The following is a 16,202-nucleotide window of genomic DNA, read 5'->3' as shown; positions in this document are numbered from 1 at the left end:
CCCGAGGAGCCGGCCTGCGAGGGCTACTTTATCTTCTTTGTAGGTTCGTTATCACAACTTCCTGCAGGGAGGAATAGCGTCTGAGACCGAGGACCCTGCTTGTGAGGGCCACCTTGTCTCCTTCATAGGGTCATTGTAGCAATGTCCCACAGGGAGGAATGGTGTCCAAGCCCGAGGAGCCTGCCTGCTAGGGCAATCTTGCCTCCTGTGTAGCGTAATTGCAACAACTTCCCTCAAGGATGAACAGTGTCCAAAAAGGATTAGCCTGCCCATGAGGGCAACCTTGTCTGTCATGAGTTCTTCAGGACGGATGGCCTGAATTCCCTCAAGCCTCCACTTCCTTTCCTGGGCTGCCCACTCATGTTTTCTCCTATGGAAAGAGACACAGACACATAACAGAAGTCAGGCTGAAGCATTCTGAGGCATCCAGAAATGTTGAAAGACCTGAAACTAGACCTCACAATGCTTGTCACCTACCTCACAATGGCATGTGGCTGAGGGGAGGGATGGTGGCTCAGTGGTAGAGCATCTGCTTGGTAAGCAGAAGGTCCCAGGTTTAAGTTTATTAGATTTATATCCCGCCCTCCCCGCTGGAGCAGGTTCAATTCCCGGCATCTCCAACTAAAAAGTGTCCAGGCGAGTAGGTGTGAAAACCTCAGCTTGAGACCTTGGAGAGCCGCTGCCAGTCTGAGTAGACAATACTGACTTTGATGGACCGAGAGTCTGATTCCGTATAAGGCAGCTTCATATGTTCATATGTTCATTGCTCTGCAGGTCTCCCTTTCTCTCTGTGTCCTCCCAGAAGATCCAATCACCAATCCCTAGCTCATCATTGCCTCGCAGCCACTACCTCGCAAAGAGCAGCTTTTGTTCCCTCCCCACTAATGGCTCACATCTTGTCAGTTGCTGTAAGTGGGGCTTTTTCTTTGTAGCAGGAACTCCTTTGTATATTAGGCCACACACCCCTGATGTAGCCAATCCTCCAAGAGCTTACAGGGCTCTTCGTACAGGGCCTACTGTAAGCTCCAGGAGGATTGGCTACATCAGGGGTGTGTGGCCTAATATGCAAAGGAGTTTCTGCTTAAAAAAAAAGCCCTACTTACAGCAACTGACAAGTGTATGAGGAGGGGTTCCCCAGAATGATTCTTTGGGAGGAGGGAAGCTCTGGCTTACCTATGATGAACTCCTGGACATAGGACGATGGCGGTAGTTTGGATATACCTGCTGATAGCTGATGGGCGCATCTGTGCGATAAAAACGCAGGCGGTAGAGCAGCCGTACCCACTGCCCAAAGAGATAGTCCAGTTTTTGAGGATGGGCCAGAAGCTGCAGGTAGAACTTGCGGCCATTGGCAAGGCTCACTTTGAACTGGTACCGGCTCTCATTGTGAACGTAGATACGGACAAACTTCAGAGGCAGAAGCCTGTTGGAAAAGGAGGAAGGTGTATGTGTCAATCAAGGGATCAAATAAGCAAACCTCTACCTTATTACCCAGTGTCATTTTATGACTGTGGTGTTTATTATCCCTGTTGCCCTGCAAAGTTAATCTGTCACTTAAGATGACCTTAAAAGGACTACAAGGCCTGGGCTCAGCATATCTAAGAGACCATCTCTTCCCATACATGTTACCAGGGATGGAATTCTAGCAGGAGCTCCTTTTAGGTCTCTTTTTCTAGCTGGAGCTCCTCTGCATATTAGGCCATGCCCCCCTGATGTAGCCAATCATCCTGGCGCTTACAGCAGGCCCTGTACTAAGAGCCCTCTAAGCTCTTGGAGGATTGGCTACATCAGGGGGGCATGGCCTAATATGCAGAAGAGCTCCTGCTAGAAATTGAGCCCTTAGGACACACACCCTTGGTGTAGCCAGTCCTCCAAGAGCTTACAAGGCTCTTTTTTGTAAGCTCTTGGACGATTGGCTACATCAGTGGGGTGTGGCCTGATATGCAAAGAAGCTCCTGATAGAATTCCACCCCTGCATGCTACCATGACCTAAAAACACACCCCTGGCATTTGCCAAAACCACACCCCTTACATTGTCCGTCTGTGGGCCAATTTAGGTCCACAAGGATACCAGGTTGTCTCAGCAGAGGCTCCTCTAGAAGACCCTTTAGTCAGGACTATAACCAGGAGAAAGAAATCTTAGCGAATTAATTCTATGAATTTCAACTGATCAAATAGTTTTGCCTCTAAATGTGTATAAGAAGAGAAGTCATCTGGAATAAGGGGTTTTAGATGTGTTTATTCCTGGGCTCAAACAGCCCTGCCTCTCACACCTGCAATTTCTGGTTTGGGAAGTCTTCTTGGATCTAACTTTAGTTTGTAGTAGGCACTTCAACTACTTAGGATTTTTTTTTCCTGTCTGGGAAACCAACATTGTACAACAAGGATCTTCCTGGTAACTGGATTCTAAACCAGAATCTTGGTTTAGAATCCCAGTTACTGGGAAAAGAAGAAATTCCAGTTTGCTGAAATGCTTGCAGTCAAACAAAAATGGAGCTAGATTGAAGCCTTCAAAAACTTGGAGATTTCACTCACATCTCTGTGTGCAAAGGGAGGGGGGGAATGTGTGAGTCCAAGAACAAACCACATCTGTGTTTGGGAGGAAACCAAAAGTTTCTGGTTTATTTATCACATTTGAATAGAGTCAGTGATGTAGATAATGTGTTCCCTTCTATGCAAGAAGACCACCACAGGTAATTCCCACTGTGTTAAAAACAAGTTTGTCTGGGATACCTTTTTAACTGACCGAGTGATTTTCCTGTTGATATATCCAACTTAATTTGGACGAGAATTTGATTCTCCAAACTAGAACTGATGAGCAGATTTGGTTTTACCCATTCCAAGTTTTCACCAAGAGCAGGGATTTTCTCTCTCTCACTGCAAGTGATGAATTGGGAATAAAACCCCTTGATTGTAGGTTCATCTACCTGAGGATGTGAAAAGTGCACTTCCACTGCAGCAGTAGCAGCCAATGGGTCAGGAACAAACAGGAACAGAGTCTGCATAGATCACTCTGCTCAGTTGAGCTCCTGTCCCCCACCCCCCCCTCTGCTCCTCCCATTCCTGCCCCCTCCCCATCATGCCTGTGCAAAAGAACATTGTGAGGATGATCATACCCAGGCCTCATTTTGGGCAGGAGGTGGAGCTCACAGGAGTGGAGCTCCAGAACCTCAAAATTTTATTGTGCTTTCTTTCTCCCCCACCCCCCAATACTTGCTTCTGGGCTCCTCTGTTCAAACTCCCTGCAAGAATTTTGCTGAACTCTTAAGATTTGACAAACTTTCTCATATTTTTCCTCACAAAAAGGGGAAAATAACCCAAACAGATAAAGCAGACAGATGGGAATCTTCCTCATGCCATTGTGGCCACGCAGGAGAAAGTCATTTGAAAAGCATGCAGGGACCAATGTTCCCTCTAAGCTGTGGAGTCTTGTGAGCAAAAATTCTACTTTGTGAGCTGCTGGCATTCAAGTTGTGAGCTACTGCTCTGGGGCCATTTTTCCTGGGCTGAGACAAAAATGTGTGAGCTGGAGGCTAAAACTTGTGAGCTAGCTCACACTAACTCAGCTTAGAGGGAACACTGGATGGGAGTAAGGTTTTATTATGGCAATTATAATTCAAGAAGCATTTTAAGGTAGATACTGAGCTGATATAATTTAGTACACCTTCTGATGATCTCAGGGGTGTGTGGCATATGCTAATGAGGCGCTAATGAGCTCCGGTACCTCTTTTTCTATGAAATGACCCCTGGTCATACCACCCCCCACCTCATGGCCCAGAGCCCCCCTTTCCCCTCACTTTCCCTTTCATGATTCAGCTGTGCTGTAAGGGCAGGGGAATGGTGTCAGTGGCCAGCTGCCTTACACCTTTTTGACAAATAGAGCATCGCTCTGCCCCCCTTCCCTTTAGTGGCCATGAGGTGGAGCATCCAGACAGATGTTCCACCCACAGCCACCCCATACTTCTCCCTTTGAACCAGACAGAAGTAGGGTTGCCAAGTCCAATTCAAGAAATATCTGGGGGCTTTGGGGGTGGAGCCAGGAGCAAGAGTGTGACAAACGTAACTGAACTCTGAAGGAGTTCTGGCCATCACATTTAAAGGGACTGCACACTTTTAAAATGCCTTCTCTCTATTGCAATTAATGAAGGATAGGGGCACCTTATTTCAGGGTTCATAGAATTGGACCCTGTGGTCCAATCTTTTTGAAACTTGGGGGGTATTTTAAGAAGAGGCACTGGATGCTATGCTGAAAATTTATTACCTCTTCCACAAAAAACAGCCCACCCCAAAGCCCCAGATACTCATGGATCAATTCTCCATTATACCCTAAGGCAATTGGTCTCCATATGGAATAATGAAGTGCCCAGCAGACATTCCCCTCCCCCCATTTTCAGATGACCCTGAAGTGGGGTGGGGGGAGTCCTGGGGATTGGCAACCCTAGACAGAAGGGCTGGGTTATTTCAATCTGGTTTAAAGAGGAAAACCCAGCGAAGTTAGCTCAGAAACTGGCATGCCATCTTGTGGATGTTTCCTTTGAATATGCAGGCTTCCTGCTCTCCCTGTGAACTTCTGTACTTTGCACAGACATAGGGCTTTTTTTGAGCAAGAATGCACAGGAACACAGTTCCAGCTGGCTTGGAGTCAGGGTGTGTAGCCTAATAGGCAAATGAGTCCCCACTGGGCTTTTTCTACAAAAAAAACCCTGTGTGAAACAACGGTGACATCAGGAGGCATGGCTTAATATGCAAATAAGTTCCTGCTGTGCTTTTTCTACAAAGAAAGCCCTGCATATACATAGGACAGAGCAGACCTCCTGCGTTTCCTGCCCTTTTGATTATGTAGGGCTGCCAGCTTGTAAAATTGGTCCCTCTAGCTGTCCCTTGACTATCAGCAAATACCAGGTGATTTTATTGAACTCCATCTCCTGAACAGCTGCCCAGATGCTGCAAATTAAACCTCTATGAAAGGGGCAGGACATCCCCCCTGGGCCAATTGGCTACCCTATAACGACACTGTTTACACTGGGTTTTATTCTTTGCATCTGTCTGTGTGTAAACCATCTGGAAATAACACTTTGCACATCTGACAAATGTGCTGTGGCCCTTGCACCCTTGTGCCACAATATAGCCGCTAGTCTCTAACGTGTGACAATTTTATTTTGTTTTGTTGTTAACAGAGTAGCACAGTTACTCCCCTAGAATCCACCAGCATCTGTTTCTGAAACAGTTGTTAGATCTTGAGGGCTCCTTATTTGCGTTAGTTGGATTGTTTTTTCTGTATACATCTACTGGGGAAAAAATCTGGGGAATCTCTGAGCATGTGGAGACGCCCTTTTCCATCATGGAAGTGTCATAGCCAAGATCCATCCACTTAGGAGAAGGGGAACAGATTCCTGCTTCATACTTCCCCCCATCATGTAGGGTTGCCAACTCCAGCTTGGTAAAGTTTATTGATTAGATTTTTTTTTAGTTGCTACTCCCTCAAAGATGAGTCATGGCCACTTACAACATTAAAACCAATAATCAGATTAAAAAAATTAAAACAAATATAAAATATTAACATTAAAATACATGGCTATCATTGTACCACTATTAACACAACCAAAACATGTGATTACCCTCCAAAGGCCAATCTGAATAATTCAGCCTTGCATGCCCTGCAGAAACTAGGCAAATCACAGGGCACACAGGTGTCATCTGAGAGAGCATTCCAGAGAGTAGGGGTCACAACTGAGAAGGCCCTTCCTCTGGTGAAAGCTAACTGAGCCATCCTGGGGCCAGGCACCTGCAAGAGGCCATTAAATGATGACCAAAGGGAATGCAGGACATTTGCCAGACATTTGTGGGTGGAACCTGAAGAGTGCAGGCTTGAGACCTCAGTGGACTATAATAAGTGGACCAACTCAAGATTGGGAAATACCTGGAGATTTTGAGGGTGGAGCCAGAGGAGGGTGGGGTCTGGGGAAAGGGATGGACCTCATTAGGGCACCATGCCACAGAGACCACCCTTCAATGCAGTCACTTTCTCCAGGGGTACTGATCTCTGTCATCTGGAGATCAATTGTACTTCTGGAGATCTCCAGGTGCAGCCTGGCAAGCATTTGCATAGTGCCATAACATCCACTCTCCAAAGCAGCCACTTTCTCCTGCAGAACTGTTCCCTGTAGTGATCAGCTGTGATTCCAAGAGATTTCTTTCCCCCGAAGTCGGCAAGTCTACCCGTTACAAGAGAAAAAAGTCATTGTGCCTGGATGTGACGGTGACTCACGCAATAAGCTGCAGCTCCTCTTTAGGGATAAATGCGGGTTCAGGACACTCGCACGTGCATTCCTCCTTTGGGTATTCGATGGGCCGTGCCAGCAACAGAAGATCAGGCAGTTCCAAGCTGGGACTGCTGGCAGCAATACCCACGGTGACCCTGTTGGCTACCTCCCCTGATCTTGTGACCTGGAAAGATGATGAAGATGATATTGGATTTATATCCCACCTTCCACTCTGAATCTCATTGTCTCAGAGTGGTCACAATCTCCTTTACCTTCCTCCCCCACAACAGACACCCTGTAAGGTGGGTGGGGCTGAGAGGACTCTCACAGCAGCTGTCCTTTCAAGGACAGCTCTGTGAGAGTTATGGCTGACCCAAGGCCATTCCAGTCGCTGCAAGTGGAGGAGTGGGCAATCAAACCCGGTTCTCCCAGATAAGAGTCACTTAACCGCTACACCAAACTGGCTCATGTTGAAGGGCTTCTTCCTACAATGATCATTAGGAAAACTCTGATGATAACAATCCCATGACTGTTACCAAGCTAGAAAAGACACCACGGGCACCTGCCTGCCCAAATGTCTGATTGCTGGGAATTTGCTGGAGGATTCAGCTAAATAAAAGCCGAGCACTGCTAATCCAGCCGCACTGGCTGTCAAGTTGAAGCTCTTCAAGAGAAGAACTGTGTCTTCCCTTATATGGAAAGAGAAAGGTTAAAACAGAATAATTTTGAACCAGGACCTCTGGGTTCTGCAGCAAAGTATGGTCTAGCAGCAATGGAGCCTGGCCTGAGATCTTTCAGCACCTGAGGAAGATAATTTAAATCATCCCCTACTCTGCAAAAATAGCACCACTGATATGGCAGCTTACCTCCTTTCAATGGATCTGTATACAGAAGAAGATGAAGAAGATATTGGATTTATATCCCGCCCTCTACTCTGAATCTTGGAGACTCAGAGCGGCTTACAATCTCCTTTATCTTCCTCCCCCACAACAGACACCCTGTGAGGTGAGTGGGACTGAGAGGGCTCTCACAGCAGCTGCCCTTTCAAGGACAACCTCTGCCAGAGCTATGGCTGACCCAAGGCCATTCCAGCAGGTGCAAGTAGAGGAGTGGGAACTCAAACCCGGTTCTCCCAGATAAGAGTCCGCGCACTTAGCCACTACACCAAACTGGCAGTAAACCTCTGTATACCAGTGCTAGGAGGCAGCATGAGGGCATCAATGTTCCATTTGTTTGCTCCTTCAGGGCAACTGGTTGGCCACTGTGTCCAATAGGATGCTGGACTTCGTGGACTGTGATGAGTCTGAGCCAGCAGGGCTCTCCTTATGTTTTTATGACCCCCAAATCAGCTCTGCTGCAATGTGACTGATTTGCTCAGTCTAAGGATTGTATCAGTCCTGTCTGGGTGCAAGGATTCTTGAGTTCTGTTCCGAGCTCCATTCCCCTGAGTCTCACCTGTACAAAATTACTTTCAAACAGGGGACAGTCCTTTAGTTTCCCGTATTCCCCGCTGGCTAGGCAATGCTGCAGATCCCCCATTCCAAAAGCAGGGATTTGGTAGTGTCTTGGCTACTGAAGAAGGAACCTGTCGGAAGAAACAGAGGAAAACAGGATGCCATGTTGGATCTGTTGTGAATTTCAGTGCTGGCCCGAGCATCTAGGAAAATGTGAATATCTTTAAAGAAGAGCTTGGCCTGCTACCATGCAACTCAGCTTCCTAGGAGATGCTCAGGTGTGAACTACTAAGTAAATACCAAGACAAATGGAAAACCAGAACTTGAGCACAGAATACAATAAAATGAGGATGCTCGGATATTTTCCTTGAAAGGAGAAAGGAAGAAACTTTGTTTTAAAAAAGGAAGGAAGGAAGGAAGGAAGGAAGGAAGGAAGGAAGGAAGGAAGGAAGGAAGGAAGGAAGGAAGGAAGGAAGGAAGGAAGGAAGGAAGGAAGGAAGGAAAAGAGTATATGGGACTTGTCCATGGGCAGTGAATGCTCCATACTTCTCCTCAAATCAGGTTTCTCAGCCATGTGAGAATTCTCATTTCAAAGGCCTTCTAACATTCCCATATATTCACATTCATATACAGGCCTCATTTTGGGCAGGAGCTCACAGGAGCAGAGCTCTGGAACCTCTAAATTTCTCTGTGCTCTTTCTTTCTTAACCCCCCCCCCCCCCCCCAATATTTACTTGTGGGCTCCATTGTTCAAACCCCCTGTGAGAATTTTGCTGAACTCTAAGATCTGGTTTAAAACAATTTATTAATAACATATGGTAACAATGTCAAATTATATCGTTACAATCCCTAACCCATATGATATTTTTCTAATCCCCCCTCCCTCCTTTTCAAGACTTCCGCCGATGTTATATACTTAAGTTCACTTATAAAGGTACCCTTAACCCATCAAAGTTCAATTTCCCTTTTTCTTAAATTAATTGTTAAAAGATTGCCCAATGTCCTTTCAAATTCCACTCTTTTTCTATATATCCTCTAAATTTCTTCCATTCCCTCTTAAACACTTCCAAATCATAGTCTCTTAAAATTCTTGTTAGTTTATCCATCTCACTCCATGATAAAACTTTCACAATCCAGTCCCATTTCTCTGGTATTTTTTCTTGTTTCCATAACTGCACATATAATGTCCTAGCAGCTGAGAGCAAGTGCCAAATTAAAGTTCTATCTTCTTTTGGAAATTTTTCCATTTGTAGTCCCAATAAAAAAGTCTCTGCTACTTTCTTAAAATCATATCCCAAAATTTACGATATTTCTTGTATCATCTGCCAAAACTTTTTCGCTTTTCCACAAGTCCACCACATATAGTAAAAAGAACCTTCATGTTTCTTACATTTCCAACATCTATCCGACATCTTTTTACTCATCTTTGCCAGTTTTTTCGGCATCATATACCACCTATACATCATCTTGAAACAGTTCTCTTTAATACTCTGACATGTTGATATTTTCATCGAGTTCTTCCAAAGATATTCCCATGTATCCATTTGTATTTCCTTGTTTATATTAATTGCCCATTTAATCATTTGAGATTTTACTACTTCTTCTTCTGTAGACCATTTCAACAATAATTTATATATTTTCGATATTAATTTTTCATTATCTCCAAGCAGAACCCTTTCCAATTCCGTTTGCTCACGTCTAATTCCAACAGATTTAATATCATTTTCCATCAAGCTTTTTATTTGTTGCATTTGAAACCAGTCATACTTGTTGTTTAACTCTTCTGCAGATTTTAATTCAACTTTATCACCTTGAATCTTTAGCAGTTGGTTATATGACATCCCTCTCTCTTCATCAGATTCAGCTGTTATTTTTATTACTTCTGCCGGCACTATCCAAAGCGGCTTTCTTTCATCACCATATTTCTTATATTTTATCCATATATTTAGTAAATTATTTCTAATATAATGGTGAGAAAAAAAAATGTCCATCTTATTTTTCCCATAGTACATATAAGCATGCCAGCCGAATTTGTTCCCATGAGCTTCTAACAATAAAAGTTTTTTATTTAACAGCATTATCCTTTACCCATGTCAAACAAACTGCATCATGGTACAGTCTTAAATCTGGAAGTTGAAAACCTCCCCTCTCCTTAGCATCTGTTAAAATTTTCATCTTAATCCTTGGTTTCTTCCCAGCCCGTACAAATTTAGAAATCTTCTTTTGCCATTTGTTAAATTGTTTGCTATCTTTCACAATCGGAATAGTTTGGAACAAATACATTATTCTTCGCAAAATATTCATCTTAATTGCAGCAATCCTACCCAACAAAGACAAATTAAGTCTATTCCATTTCGTCATATCTTTGTCCATCTTGCACCATAACTTTTCATAATTGTTTTTATACAGATCGATATTCTTCATAGTTATTTCTAGACCTAAATATTTAACTTTAGGAGTAACTTCACATCCCGTCAAAATCTGCAATTCTTTCTGTCTATTTGGTTGCATATTTTTGCATAAAAATTTCGACTTCTCTTTATTTATATATAGTCCTGCCATTTCTCCGTATTCTTTTATCTTAACTATCAACAAAGGTATCACTTGGATCGGATTCTCAGTTATGAACACAATGTCATCTGCAAATGCTTTATATTTATAAGAAAATCCTCTAATTTTCAATCCTTCTATCTCTTTGTCATCTTGTATTTGCCTTAACAAAATTTCAAGAGTCATTATAAACAACAATGGTGAAAGTGGACATCCTTGTCTTATATCTTTGCTCACCTTCATTTCTTTTGTAAGGTCTACATTTATACACAATTTTGCATATTGATCCGTGTATATTGCTTTCATCATTCTTATAAAATATTCTCCCAAATTTATTTTTTCCATTACTGCAAACATAAAGTCCCAGTTCAAATTATCAAAGGCTTTTTCTGCATCCACAAAAAATAATGCCGCCTCTTTTTCTGGGTGTTTCTCATAATATTCTACAATATTTACAACATTTCTTACATTCTGGGAGAGCCAGTTGGTGTAGTGGTTAAGTGAGCGGACTCTTATCTGGGAGAACCAGGTTTGATTCCCCACTCCTCCACTTGCACCTGCTGGAATGGCCTTGGGTCAGCCATAGCCCTGGCAGAGGTTGTCCTTGAAAGGGCAGCTGCTGTGAGAGCCCTCTCCAGCCCCACCCATCTCACAGGGTGTCTGTTGTGGGGGAGGAAGGTAAAGGAGATTGTAAGCCGCTCTGAGACTCTTCGGAGTGGAGGGCGGGATATAAATCCAATATCTTCTTCTTCTCTCTTATTTGCCTTTTAGGGAGGAATCCTGCTTGATCTTCCTTTATAAAGTTAATCAAATATTGCTTAAGTCGTTCTGCCATGATTGTTGTGTAAATCTTATAATCATTATTTAGTAATGAAATTGGTCTATAGTTCTTTACATTTGTGACATCTCTATCTTCCTTGGGGATCAACGAAATTACAGCTTCTTTCCAAGTATTTGGAATTTCCCCTTTTATTCTTATCGTATTCAACAATTTTTGCAATTTTGGTACTATCTCATCTTTAAGAGTTTTATAAAATTTATTTGTATATCCATCCGGCCCGGGAGCCTTGCCTATTTTCATTACATTTATTGCTGCTTCAATTTCAATTTTTTCTATTGGGTCATTCAAAATCTTTCTTCCTCCCTGGTCTTTTTCTTAATTCCCCTTCTTTTTTCTTTATTTCATTTTGTATATCTAACATCTGCTTTTCTTTGGCCCTCTTATCTTTATTATTCAATGTGATTAATATTCTTCTCATTACTGCTTTATAAGTATCCCAAACCATCTGGAATTCTATATCATCGGTGTCATTTATTTGAAAGAACGCTGTAGTTTCCTTTTCTAGAAAAGTCACAATATCTTTATCTTGTAGCAAGTCCTCATTTATTCTCCATCTTCTTGTTTTCTTTTGCAATTTTGTAATCCAACATATTGGGTTATGATCTGCACAAACCTTTGGTAGAATCTCCACATTTCTAGTTATGAGGCCCAAGCTTTTAGAGCCCCATAACATATCTATTCTGGAAAAAGAATTATGTCTTACTGAAAAGAAGGTATAGTCTCTTACTTCAGGATTAAATTTTCTCCAAATATCTTCCAAGCTTTCTTGTTTAACCAACTCAAAAAATGATTTTGGCAGTCTTCTTTATCATTCCTCTTTTGGCCCGATCTATCTATATTATTTTGTATTGTTCCATTAAAATCACCCGTTATCAGAATCTGGTCATATGACAATTCATCCAACTGTCGATTAATGTCTTTAAAAAAAGTATCTTTCGCTTCATTGGGCGCATATAATCCTAATAACGTTTTCTTTGCATCCATCATCACTTCCACTGCTATATATCTTCCATCTTTATCTTTAAATATCAATTTTGGTTCTAATTGTTCTTTAATATAAAAGACCACACCCCTTTTCTTTTGATCTGCCAATGAGAAAAATTCCAATCCCAATTGTTTATTCCACAAAAATTTGTAATCCTTTTGTTGTATATGAACTTCCTGTAAACAAATTATATTACATTTTTGCTTTTTAATCCAATGAAATGTTGCTTTTCATTTTTGTGGTGAATTTAGTCCATTTATATTCCAAGATAGTAACTTGTACTCCATTATGATGGAGAGTCTTTATTCTCTTTAAAAAAAACTGTACATCTCTTGCTCATTCCTTATTGTAACCCTTCTTCCACGTTGTTCAAAGCCCAAACCCTCGGGTAGTATCCATCTGTATCTCGTGCCATCTGCACGCAGCTTCTCTGTTAGTCTCTTGTATTTCTTCCTGTCATTTATCACTTGTCTTGGCAGCTCTTTCATTATTTTGACTCTACTCCCTTCTACTGTCAGGGCTTTTTGAAAACTTTTATTTAGAATTTTCCCTGCCATATCCTTGGACCTTAGTCTTATAACTATATCTCTTGGTAGGCCTTTATCTTTTGCATATGATGAATTAACTCTATAAACACTGTCCAGCATGTTTCTAAATTTTTCAGGATCTTCCTCTAAATAGTCAGCAATTGTTTTCACCATATAATCCAATAAATCAATTCCCTCCCCTTCAGGTATTCCTCTCAGACGTACTTGAGTTTCCATTAATCTGCAGTCATGAATTGTTACCTTCTCTTGAAGTTTTAATAAGGTGGAAGCATGTATATCAACTTTCTCTTCAACCTCCTTGACCCTGTTTTTAACCATACCCAGTTCATCTTTAAAATCTTCAACTTTTTAAAGATCTCCAGTATCCTTCTTAAGCTCTTTTTTGCTAGCTGTTATCATCTTCTCCACGCCCTTCATAATCCTGGCTTCCATGGTATCAAACTGGCTTTGCATTTTATCCAAAGAATGAGATCTTGCACGAGTTAATCTTCCTTCTGACATAAAACCCCCCCCAAAAAACTCAGAGGGCTCCAATTCTAAATTAAGCACCAAGTCCAGTAGCTTAGAACTTGCTGTTTAAAATAAGACTAATTTCGTCTTTCTCCTACCTTCCTGGGCTGAGATATTGATTTTTAACAGTTTTTGGCAATTTTCCCTCTTTCAAAATGGCGATCGTACTTTCTCTATGGTTAAAAATCCCTAGCAAAGACCTTCTTCTTGCTCTTCTCTCCTTCAACTTTTACTTCCTGGTTCACGGTCTTCAACTATCGTGGTCTTTGGAATCCTTGTTAGTTGTTATGTTGATTGCCAGTACACCTTCAGCTTTTACTTCCTGGATCACTGAGCTCAGCTCTCGTTCCCCAAATATCGCAGTCTTTGAATACTTGTTATGTTGATTGCAAGTACAGAGCCATAACACAGAAGCCTTTGTCACTGACCACAGGTATTCAAAATAATTTTCTTCTTTCCCAAATCCTAGCAATGCCTTTAATTTAACGAAGTCCAAATTTCAAAGTTCCTCCTCTTCCCCTCACTTTTGTTCTTGTTTTCCCACCTTCTACTGTTATTTAGATTAGTTTAGAAATGTCCTGGAGTGAGAGATAATGATCAAAGTACCTTAGCGGCTATGTTTTTTAAACTTCGGTCTTCCTGGTCTTTCAGATGCTTATCAGTCCCAAAAGAAAGTGAGATCCAAACATGCTTAAGCCAATTGAATGGCTCTTAATCCTTTGTAGATGCTGGACGATGCTCCTTTTCCTTGCCGGATCATCAAAGCCTCAGAAAAATCCCCTCCGAAATCAATCATCAGCTGAGATCAACGGCTCCAAGTATTTTGGCATCATCCTGGGCAATTCTCTAACTTAGAAATGCAGGCAGAGAACCCGATAAGGCTGTTTACTACCCTGAACAAAGGATTAAGTTTTCCCCTTATTCAGGAGACAACAGCTCTGTTGGAAACTCACACCGGAAGCCCTGAACTCTAAGATCTGACAAACTTTCAGATCTTCTCCCCAAAATGGGGAAATAACCAAAACATATAGCGCAGACCAGTGGAAATCTTCATCAGGCCACTGTGGCCACATAGGAGAAAGTAATTTTTAAAATATGATGGGAGTAAGGTTTTATGATGACAATTCTAATTCAAGAAGCATTTTAAGGTAGATTGTGAGCTGATCTAATTGAGCACACCTTCCGGTGATGTCAGGGGTGTGTGGCATATGCAAATGAGTTGTACTAATGAGCTCCGGCACCTCGTTTTCTACAAAATGACCCCTGTTCATATGTAAATATATGAGAATGTATTGCCTGACCTGGGTAGCCAGGCTAGCCTCATCAGATCTCAGAAGCTAAACAGAGTTTGCCCTGGTTAGTATTAGAATGAGAGACTACCAAGGAATACCAGAGGCAGCAGGCAATGGTTAACCACCTCTGAATGTCTCTTGCCTTGAAAACCCTATGGGGTTGCCGTAAGGCTGCTGCAGGGTTGCCAGCCTCCAGGTGGGGCTCGGAGACCTCCCACTTTCGCAAGTGATCTCCAGCTGGCAGAGATCAGCTCCCCTGGAGAAAATGGCTGCTTTGAAGGATGGACTCTATGGCATTGTACCATGCTGAGAACCCTCCCCTCCCCAACCCCCCCCCTTCTCCTGACTCCACCGCTAAAATCTCAGGGTGTTTTCCAATACAGACCTGGCAACCCTAGTCTGCTGTGACTTGACGACAAAAGTCAGCTGTACCTCCATGCAGTGACCCTGGTATTCCTTGATGGTTTCCCATCCAAATACTAACCAGGGCTGACTCTGTTTAGCTTCAGAGATCTGACAAGATCAGTCTAGCCTGGACTATCAAAGTCAGGGGTTCCTCTTCTATATCCTGACATTTTATTTCTATATTTTTCTCCACCTCTAATTTTTTTTGCAATGCCCTTTACAAAGTCTTCAAGGTTTTGTTGAATTTCAAAAATTCTATTTGCATTTCTTTCATAAGATCTTCCATTGCCCCTTATTCTTGTTTATCATTTCCTCTTCGTTATTTGTTAAAACATGGCCAAATTGTGAATTTTGATCAAAGCACAGAACACAACCAATCAGTTCCTAATTTGTAAGCAGTTAAGTAAGTCACCAGATCCAGAAAAGACAACTAGAGATCAGCGACTCAAAATTAATCTATAAATAACTAAATCTTACCGCCTAATAATGAAGGGCATTAGTATACAATACAGATGGCAATACCTGATTAAAATGATCATAAACAATAACCCTGTCAGTACCAATTAGTCATATGATTAATCAAAATTATTTTCTCAACAAATAAAGCAATTAACAATAGATAATTATTAATCAGTAATTCACATCATGATAAATCTAAAGTATATCTTCCAGGTATAATTAATTGTTCTCCTTTTAACAACTCATTGTAACCAGAACCAAACTGTTTATTAAACTAGTTGTTATAGACTTTCCAAGCTGTATGGCCATGGTCTTGGCATTGTGAGACCTGATGTTTCGCCAGCAACTGTGACCGGAATCATTTTTACAAGTTTTTACAGCTGGAGTTCTCTCTGGGTCAAAGTGAGAAGAAGATGGCAGGCAGGTAATTTATATCTACTCAGGAAGGTTAGATAGGTCTGAGTCATTATCTTGTAGGAGCTTCCCAGGCTATGACATGCTAATAGAGGAGCTTTCCTGAGAAGCTTTCATCAGGTCTTACAATGCCAAGACCACAGTCTTACTGCCAGGAAAATCTACAACAACTAATGAACCAGCTGTGAAAGCCTTCGACAACACGTTTATTAAACCTTTAGATTTCTTTCAGTTTTCCTCTTCCTATAGTCTTCTAGCATATAACAACTATGTTCCTAAGGGCATTATAAGTTCACCAGGTATTATTCGATTCCATGGACAAAACACCCAATTTCAACCTGGTAGAAGAACAGAACTGTCAGTAAGTCACTAAAATAGAGTTATCAACTTCCAGGTGGTGGCTGGAGATCTCCTGGATGACTATCTCCAGGTGACAGAGCTCACCTGGAGAAAATGGCTGCTTTGGAAGGTGGACTCTATG

General features: G+C 41.9%; 1 protein-coding gene across 1 annotated transcript; it reads right to left on the bottom strand.

Moving 5' to 3' along the window:
- Positions 1-240: 240 nt before the first annotated feature.
- Positions 241-7,835, bottom strand: GARIN5A (golgi associated RAB2 interactor 5A). Its single transcript, XM_060255585.1, has 4 exons — positions 7,719-7,835; positions 6,269-6,447; positions 1,174-1,423; positions 241-370 (listed from the first exon to the last, which is right to left on the bottom strand). The coding sequence occupies exons 1-3, from the start codon at positions 7,800-7,802 to the stop codon at positions 1,174-1,176; spliced, it is 513 nt and encodes a 170-aa protein (XP_060111568.1). The 5' UTR covers positions 7,803-7,835; the 3' UTR covers positions 241-370.
- Between the last annotated feature and the right edge of the window lie 8,367 nt (positions 7,836-16,202).

The sequence above is a fragment of the Heteronotia binoei genome, chromosome 15 (genome assembly GCF_032191835.1).
Source record: "Heteronotia binoei isolate CCM8104 ecotype False Entrance Well chromosome 15, APGP_CSIRO_Hbin_v1, whole genome shotgun sequence".
Lineage (NCBI taxonomy): Eukaryota > Metazoa > Chordata > Lepidosauria > Squamata > Gekkonidae > Heteronotia > Heteronotia binoei.
This window is presented reverse-complemented; position numbering and strand designations above follow the sequence as displayed.

Bases quoted from the DNA above. Each gene is read 5' to 3' on its own strand.
- GARIN5A (XM_060255585.1), bottom strand. From the start codon at position 7,802: ATGGGGGATCTGCAGCATTGCCTAGCCAGCGGGGAATACGGGAAACTA. The intron at 6,448-7,718 runs GTGAGACTCAGG...TCATCTTTCCAG, and splicing joins TTGAAAGTAATTTTGTACAG to GTCACAAGATCAGGGGAGGT. The intron at 1,424-6,268 runs GTGAGTCACCGT...CTTTTCCAACAG, and splicing joins GAGGAGCTGCAGCTTATTGC to GCTTCTGCCTCTGAAGTTTG.